At 43.2% G+C, this 9,547-nt stretch overlaps 1 protein-coding gene across 1 annotated transcript; it reads right to left on the reverse strand.

Moving 5' to 3' along the window:
- Positions 1-4,203: 4,203 nt before the first annotated feature.
- Positions 4,204-5,145, reverse strand: LOC115286875 (olfactory receptor 10Z1). The gene has a single exon (XM_029933207.1). The coding sequence runs from the start codon at positions 5,143-5,145 to the stop codon at positions 4,204-4,206; it is 942 nt and encodes a 313-aa protein (XP_029789067.1).
- Positions 5,146-9,547: the final 4,402 nt, after the last annotated feature.

Raw genomic sequence — 9,547 nt, forward strand, 5'->3', positions numbered from 1 at the left:
TCATGATGGAGTACTACATGGCAATGAGAGGGAATGACATATGGCCCTTCGTAGGAAGTGGATGGACCTTGAGGGTGTCATGCTGAGCGAAGTAAGCCAGGCAGAGAAGGACAGAAACCATATGTTTGCACTCATAGGTCTAGCAGGAAAACAGGAGAGACCTAATGGAGAACCAGGGGGAGCGGAGGAGGGAGAGAGAGTTGGGGAGAGAGAGGGATGCAAAATTTGAGAGACTATTGAATGCTGAAAATGATCTGAGAGTTGAAGGGGAAGGGGGAGGGGGGAAAAGAGGTGGTGGTGATGGTGGAGGGCACTTGTGGGGAAGAGCACTGGGTGTTGTATGGAAAACAATTTGACAATAAAATATTATGGAAAAAATTATTTAAAAAACAAAATTTGATTATGAGTTACCAAGAATGGTGGCAGTTGAAAAAACACCCTAGCCCAATAGACCATCAAAAAGCAGTATTATTACTCCCACACTTAACAAGAAGTATGGAGAATCTAACACATGTGTGCCTGTCATGACCAAAGGCAAAGGTGAGTACACTTCCTTTCTCTTCCTGACCCCTGCCAAGTATCTTCCAGGACTAAATCAGATTATTAGACATGTGATAGGTCACGAAATGCTCTTTAAGTCAAAGGACTGTTAGCATTTTATGAAAGATTTTGGGTACTATAGAGATCAGAGAAGGTAATATTTATCTGAAGAATCAGCAAAAATACCACAAGAAGATGACACTGTCAGAGTCACATACAGCTCCCTCTGAAGTCAGAGTCTGACCACCTAGACACACAAGTAAAAATGGAAATGGAGGAAGCAGAATACATATTTTTGCTGTGTCTATAAATACTCAACTTTTAATAATTAGATCTTATATCAAATGTCTCTTGTGATTTGGGTTTAAGTTCCTCCTGATACTCTTCTTTTCTTTTTTTTAATTTTTAACGTTTTGTTTATTTGAGAGAGAGAGAGAGAGAGAGAGAGAGAGAGAGAGAGAGAGAAAGAGAGAGAGATGCCAGAACAGAGCCCAGTGCAGGGCTCAGACTCATGAACTGCAGGATCATGACCTGAGCCAAAGTCAGATGCTTAACCAACTGAGACGCCCACACACCCCAGTACCCATCTTTTCTTAACTTTCTGGTCACTTGCTTTAAACTAGAATCCTTGACTTATTTTTAATTCTTTTCTTTGCAACCTATAGGTTGGAGCCTGTTTCTGAGCCCCAGCCCTGTGGCTACATGCCTGTTGTTTTTTATCATGATCCCTACTGCTCAATTGTGTCTCCACAACTCTTCTACTCCCAAAAGAATGCCCCTCCTTTACTTTTAATGGACCTCTCTGACACCAGACATTTGGTTGTAAGTTGTCAGATTTCTGTTCCCAGGTCAGTTTCCCAATCTGTAATCCACTTGAGGCCCAGGATCCAGGTTCCTCCTTTCTCCAGTCACTGTGCAAGGCAACAGCCCTTTATTCCTGCTTGTCCAGTTCAATCATAGATTGCAAGCTGCAGGACACTGCTGCTCCCGGCTGCCACTGACATCAATGGGGGACAAGTAGGGTGGCCTCAAGCGATGCTATCTAGAAGCTTCAAACACTAACAGGTGGCTGTACTGAGTGCTCGATGTGTGTGGCAGGCTCAGTTCTGAAAACTACATCAATCTTCACCAAAAGAGCCCTAGGAAGCAGATGCTACTATCATTCCATTCTGTGGCTGGAGAATGGAGGCACAGAAAGGCAAAGAAGCTTGCTCTAGGTCATATGTGTAAAACATGGTAGAACTAGACTTTAACTTTAGGAAGTCAGATTCCAGAGCCTCCAGTCTTAATGGGCTCCCAAAGGACCATGAGTTGGGCATATGTGATTATGTTCACCTCAGAGGGGCTCTGCTTTTCTCTGTGTGTGTGTGTGTGTGTGTGTGTGTGTCCTAGAAGAACGATTTATTCTTTGTAACAAGCACACTTTTTTAACTAAAGGAGGGAATTTGAATCACCTAGAGAGAGTTCGTAAACGATTTCTGCCTGTCCGCATCCCAGATCAGTTGTGTACGTCTGTAGGGATGGCTCCCAGGAACACCTGTTCTGAACAATTCTCCCACCCCCATGTGATTTTTGTATAAATGTAAGACTACATTTGGAAGTCAGTAGGACTTTTGAGTAATACTTAGTAATTCTTGGAACATCTTTACCCACCACTGCTTGGTATGCATTTAGGGAATGCCATGCTGAATGGAATGAATAGATTTTGGAAATGAATTTGCTCAGACAGCCTTGGTACAATGAGGAGAGTACATCCAGATTGAAAAGAATGTGGGAGTACTCAACTTCTCTCCAATGAGAGAAGGTCCAGGCCCTTTCTACCATCTGACTAAATTGCTTACCTCTCTTTAACCTGTTCTCTTCTCTGGGATCTGGCTCCCTTCCTCCCAAACTTAGTTTCCACAAAGTTCTAACTAGAGTCTGTGCTTCTTCCTTGAGAACATGGGAAAATATGGATTCTTATTGAAAAAAAAAAACATAAGTTTCTCTCAACTCTTGCCCCACTGTTCATTCACTGCAGAATTATGTGACTCTTGCATTTTCAAAACCTCATTTGTTTGGTCATTTTCTTCAGCTTCCAGCCCCATGACCCATGTTCTGGTCTCCACACCTTTCTTTAGGATGAAAGCGATGGCTTTCTTACTAATCTCTGCCTCTTTCCTCTCTCTGCTGAGATCTGTCATCCTCTCTGATACTTGATTAGTTTTTCTAAATCAGTTTCCAGCTGCCACTCAGCTCTCTGCTCAGAGGTTTACTGTGGCCTCTCTCCAACTGCCGAAGGCATCAAGCCTGAAGCAAGGTATTGAAACTGCTGTTTGCAAAAACTGTCTTCACCCAAACCGACTTCACTGCATCACTAGCGACACATTTTCAGTCTCTTTAAACAATTCACTACACTCTGAAACAGGCCTAGATTGCCTTGCTAGTGAGACTTTAGTTACCCTTTTAGCTTATGCTTTCTTCCCACTGACTGCATTTAAAACTTACCCATCTGTGAGAAATAAGTTCAGGTACCACCTTAGACATGAAACCGCTGATTCTCCGTGGAGACTGACCTCTCCCCAAACCAACAGTCAATATCACTTTGCTTAGCACATTATCAATAATAGCAGCTAACATTTATGGGAAGATCTGTATGACCCAGGTCCTGTGTTAAATTCTTTACATGCATAGTTCTGTTTAGTAAGCCATGGGAAACAATGAAGGTACAACCATTTTTACAGATGAGGACCCTGAGTCTGAGAAAGGTAATGTAACTTACCCAGCCTCACACAGTTAGGTACAGGGCCTGTATTCAAACTCCTACCTGACAACCCTGTGAATTCATTATGCATTTACTTACCCCTAAGAATGACTGTGCATGAGATGTTGCAGGTGGAAAGTGTAATGCACAGGACGGTCTGTCCACCATAGATTCTATAGGACAGTGTCTGCATTAGGGAGTGGACCAAGCAAGGAGGTCCTTAACACCAGAGGTCATGAGGCCATCACAGGGGAACAACAATTATCAAGGAAAATAGGAAATACATGTCTTCTCTGGGTTAGAATCTACCAGTCGTGATTGTGACAAGGAAGAGCACAAAGTAATAAAGAGCCACAGAGAGCTGGAACAATGATATAAAAAAAAAGATGAATGACACCCCCTGAGGGAGAGAAAAAACTTACCTTTTCACTTAACAGAGCATTCAAACTAATCTGTCAAATAGATTCTCACCGAATTTCAGATCTCGGAAGAGCATTTTAGGTAAGATAGTCTAATTAGACAGTAATTTTAGAAATCTCTATAGTAGGTTGAGCCCCAGCCAGCCCTGCTCTGAACTTGAAGTGCCCAGCTGCTCTCTTCTTGTTCAGTAGAGCTGGAGAATTCTTAATGAATGGGGCTTCCATGGCTGGTGGTGGTATCTCTGAGGCTGAAAGTGGAAATTCCGATTTTGAGCTCAGTGGGAGTTAACCACCCTGGACAGAGAAGGAAGCCCTGCTCCTCTTTCCCCAGCAGCCCCAGCCCCTCCCCCTCCCCTGGGAAGTGTGGGCAGCAGGGTTGGATTCTCCCAGAGGGCTGAGGGCGGGACAGCTTTGACCTGAGACCCAGAGCATCTAGCCAGTTGGCCTGGTTCCTGGTGTCAGTCCAGCCCACACAGAGGAGGCTGAACCACGACGGAGCCCTCATCCTCCACCCAGCAACCTCCCTCTGAAGGCACTTCTCAGGGCTGTTTGCACAGCTTGATTCCTTAGACTATAAACAATAGGGTTGAGGAGAGGTGTCACCACAGTATAGGTGACAGCAATAAGCTGATCCCGCTCAAGAGAGTAAGTGGCTTTGGGCCTCAAGTACATGAAGGAGGCACAGCCATAGTGGACGATGACCACTGTGAGGTGCGAGGCACAGGTGGAGAAGGCCTTCTTCCGCCCCTCAGTGGAGGAGATCCGCAGGATAGCTGCCAGAATGTAGACGTAGGAGATGGTGATGAAGGAGAAAGAGATCAGGAGGACCAGCAGGCTAAGGATGAGGATGCCCAACTCACTCAGGCCTGTGTCCCCACAGGCCAGGCTCAGCACTGGTGGCGTGTCACAGAAAAAGTGCTGGATCTCATGGGAGCCGCAGAATGGGAGGTGGAAAATGACCAGTGTCATTCCCAGCCCAAAGAGGTACCCACTCAGGAAGGAGGTGCCAACCAGCCGGGTACAGAAAGTAGGATCCATGCGGCTGGCATAGTGCAATGGGGCACAGATGGCCACACACCTGTCAAAGCCCATGACCGCCAGAAGGAAGCAGTTGGTACAGGCCCATGAGGCAGAGAAGAACATCTGGGCAGCACAGCCCTCATAGGAGATTTCCTGGCTCCCCATGACCAGGCCGGAGAGCATCTTAGGGATGATGCCCAAGGTGTAGCAGGTTTCAGACAAAGACAGGAAGGAAAGGAAGAGGTACATGGGGGTGTGCAGGTGCCTGTCCAGCCGGATGACCACAATAATGAAGACATTACTGGTCAGGGTGACCAGATACAGAGAGAAGAAGAGTGCGAAGAGAAGGAGCTGTAGCTGTCCGAAGCTGGAGAAGCCCAGGAAGACAAAGCCTCTCCAGGTGGACACATTGGCCTGTCCCATCCTCGGCTGCACCCTGATAGATGTGTTGATCTCTTCCACCTTGTGCGTAGATACCCGGCTTCTTTATAAGGCAGGATGAGGTGGATTCTCATTTCTTTGTACCTGTTGGAACTCAAAAAGATGGCTGTAATTTAGAAAACAATCCAACCTCAGAAAGGTATTTATCTCATTAGAGGCACAGATGTGTGGCTCCTTTTTCACATGCATGTGTGTACGTGCACAAAGACACACAATATGCACACATGTACACACACACACGGCTATGACATATACAGGCACATCACATACAAAGCACTCCAGCATAATCATGCATATTTCAAGCATTCAGAACTCAAAGCACTGCACATTTGCCACTAGTGACCATATTCACAAATACATCAGGCGTGCATCTATGTCATATGTGCACATCTATGGAGACAGCACATAAATAAGTAGGTGTGTGCACACACATGTAGTCATACCAACATCATACACACACCCACATAAGAACATGCACGTGGACACATACACATTGCCTGTTAGAACACGAGGTACGGTGGCTTGATGGGTACTGTTTTGCGGGTCAGGCCACAGAACCAAGATGAGAGATAAGGTGTCTGAGTCCTATTCTAACATTCCTCCCCGCCAGTGATGACTCTTCTCAGGCACTGTGGGACATGCACTCCCTGAACACAGAACTCAGCAAAAACCCCTTGTCTGTGTCGCTTTCTCCAAAGTCTTTTCCATGTAAGTCCATGCCCAGCCCTGGAGGAAGAATCAGAGCTCAGGGAAACGGTAGATCCCCCGGTGCCCAGATCAGCTGCTGGGCGCTGCCGCTGGGAGACTGGGCAAGAGGGCCCTCCACTCACCCAAGGAGCTCATGGTGAGGTGAGCACAGCTTCTCAGTGAACATGGTCTACATGCCTCCCCGCCACCTTGACTGTAGGAAGAGACCTGAGATCCTTCTCTGAGCAAAAGATTATGCTCTCAAGTGATAAGATAGCTTCCACACCTGTGGACCCAGGGGGTGAGTCATTTCTGCTTCCATGGAAACAGCTTGTCTCTCTGAGGTCTCCTGTCCCCATGGGCATGGTATCAGGAAGCACCTCCAATTGTGTTTGCCATTAGCTGTGAATATTCTTGTGGGGCAAAAGAAGAAGAGGGAATGTGAGCACACAGATGCTAGCATTATTATTCAAACAACAATTTGATTATGTACTAAATATTATGTTTATTATTTCCACCTCTTTACTCTCTTTTAAAACTTAAAATGACCTGATGAGAAAGAGTTGATAGTTGCATGTTACAGAAGAGAAAATCAAGCCCAATAGAGTCTAAGTGACCCATCCAAGATCACAGAACTCAGACTCATGCTCTTAGAGTCTCCCTGTAAGATGTATAAGAACCCAGGAATTCGCCTTCCCCTGCTGTTGTCTCAAGAGCTGGAGGTGATGGTTTCTGATCTGCATCCAGTTTCAAAGGCCACACACTGTTCACACACTGAGAGCACCCTCATTTCCCAGGTTTACCTCCTTCACACATCCTCATCTGTCCACGCCACTTTTTCATACACATCTTTATTTTATTTTTTTTTTTTGAGAGAGAGAGAAAGAGAGAGATTGCAAAGGATGGGCAAAAAGAGAGGGAAAGTGAGAATCCCAAGTAGGCTCCATGCTCTAAGCGCAAAGCCCTTGGACTTGATCCCACAGAACGTGAGATCATGACCTGAGCTGAAATCAAGAGTCAGATGCTTAAAGCAACTGAGCCACCCAGGTGCCCCCAGACATACCTCTTCAAAAGAAACTTTATTTCCATCTTTCCACAATACTGCAATAGCTGTACCTAGATTTTCAAGCCCTCATTCAGACTGTCTTGAAACCTGAAAATATCCAGAAAGTCCAGACTTAATCATCTTATCTAACTCTTCATTCAATGCGCATTGTTCTCTAGTACACTGGCAGTGTGAATCCACACCTCCAATACACATTTTTACCCACTTGCTGGTTTAGTAGAAATGATAACGATGTAGTTAACATGTATTCAATGCCAGACATTTTGCTAACTTCATTAAATGAATTGAACACTCAAAAATTTTAAAGATTATTCTGATTACCCTCCCTTTTTGGATCAGAAGAGTGCAGAATGGGAAAAGTGAATGACTTACTGAAGAGGGCACACCAAGGGTCAAAGAATAAAAAGTGGGCTCAGGAACCCTTCTCATAACTACCGTGTCATTTGTGGTGACCTGCGTCAGTTAGAAGGGTCCAAGGGGAGGGACGCCTGGGTGGCTCAGTTGGCTAAGGGACCAACTTTTGGTTTAGGCTCAGGTCATGATATCATGGTTTGTGAGTTCCAGTCTTGCATCGGGCTCCATGCTGACAGTGCAGAGCCTGCTTGGGATTCTCTCTCTGCCTCCCTCTCTCTCCCTTTGTCTCTCTCTCTCTCTCTCTCCCCTCTCTGCGCCTCCCCCACACTCTCTCTCTGTTTCTCTTAAAAATAAAAATCAATAAATTAAAAAAAAGAAGGGTCCAAGGGGTGCCTGAGTGGATCAGTGAGTTAAGCATCCAACTCTTAGTCTCAGATCATGATCTCAGCATTCTGAAGTTCAAAACCCTGAATCAAGCTCCTCACTGACAGCACGAAGCCTGATTGGGATTCTTTCTCTCCCTCTCTCTGCCCCTCCCTTCTCTTTCTCTCTCTCTCTCTCTCTCTCTCTCTCTCTCTCTCTCAAAATAAATAAATAAACTCAAAAACAAGAGTTAAAGGCCCAAAAGATGAGCAAGATGTGAAAATTAGTATGAGTACAATTATTGGCTTTCTAGCAATTTTCCTAGAATGTGTTGTTATTTTATCTCTTGATGTAGAGAATATAGCATACATTTCCAATTTAACACATTCTATGAAAACTTAACATTGAATGATTTCCAGTAAAATATAGTAAAGTTACAATGACATGGCTCCATTTACTTAAATTCATCAACACATTTTTATCATTTTTAAACAGGCATATGCGGTTTTAAAGAAATTAAGAGAATACTTACGTGTGTGTGTGTGATCTTTTATATTTAACCTCACATTCAGTTTCAGGGTTCTTCATCGTCTCCTGTATATCCAAGTTACCATGGGTTTCATTTGTCTTCAGCCTTCTCCTAGTCGTCCTTATACTGCATGCTGACTACCAATGACCTTCATTTTTGTTTATCTGAGGATTTCTTCATTTTGCCTTCATTTGTGAAATATAGCTCTGTTGGATGAAAAATTCCTAGTCCACAGGGTACTTTTCTCCATCTTCCTCTATGCCATTGTCAGCATCTGTTTCCTCCAATTTCTAATGCATATACTGCCCTTAAGGACGCTGTCCTTTTATTCTATGTAAGTCTCTCATTGTTTCAATATTTCCTCTTTACCTTTGGCTTTCATCAGTTTGTTTATAGAGTGTTTCCATATGCTTTTTTGTTTTTCTTACTTGTGATTTATTGAATATCATGACTTTCTACCTCATTGTGTTCCACAAAATTTGGGCAGTTTTCAGCTATTATTTCTTCAAATATTTTCTTCCTCTGTATTTTTTCATGTCCTTCTGATATTCCAATTGCACACATGTTGAACTACTTAATATTGTCTCAAAAATCTCACAGAATTGATTCATTTTTAACTCTGTTTTTTTTCTTCTTTAGATCAATTTATTTCTATTGATTTACTTTTTTAATTCATCAGTCCTTTCTTCTATTATTTCTCAAATGCTGTTGAGCCTATTTAATGAAAAACATATATTCCAGCAATATGTAAAAAAGAATAATGTTTCAGAACAAAAGGGATTTATTCCAAGAATGTAGGACTGATTTCCTATTTGAAAATATGTTTACATAATTCACTAAATTAGTCAAATTAATGGAAAAAGATAAACCACTCATCTCAATATTTATACAAAGATTATTTGGGAAAATCAATATCTATTACTTATGCAAAAACCCTCTGTTTCTACTTCAAACTAAAGCCGTTATCCTTCCACATTGTAAAATATTGAACTCTTTTCCCTACGATGTGCATTCTGACCACTTTATGCAAGAGCAGACTGGAAGACCTAACCAGTGTAATAATATAAGAAGCAGATATAAAAGATGTAATGATTTGAAAGGGATGATGGGCCCCTTCCTTTGCAGATAACGTGACTGAGTACCTAAAAAATCTTACTAAATCTACAGAAGGGCTAAAAATCTAATGAGCACACTTAGGAAGATCTCAAATCAATTGTTTTTCTTCATATTCGTTACTAAGAAATAAGACATTACCTTTTGTTATGAAAGAGAGTGTGCAAGCAGGGGAGAGGGACACAGAAAGAGAAAGACAATCCTAAGCAAGCTCCAAGCTCATTGTGACTCACAGCTAACATTATCCTCAATGAGGGGAGAGCTGAGATTCT

The sequence above is a fragment of the Suricata suricatta genome, chromosome 3 (assembly GCF_006229205.1).
Source record: "Suricata suricatta isolate VVHF042 chromosome 3, meerkat_22Aug2017_6uvM2_HiC, whole genome shotgun sequence".
NCBI classification, from domain to species: domain Eukaryota; kingdom Metazoa; phylum Chordata; class Mammalia; order Carnivora; family Herpestidae; genus Suricata; species Suricata suricatta.

Coding starts and splice junctions, on each gene's coding strand:
- LOC115286875 (XM_029933207.1), bottom strand. CDS start 5,145: ATGGGACAGGCCAATGTGTCCACCTGGAGAGGCTTTGTCTTCCTGGGC.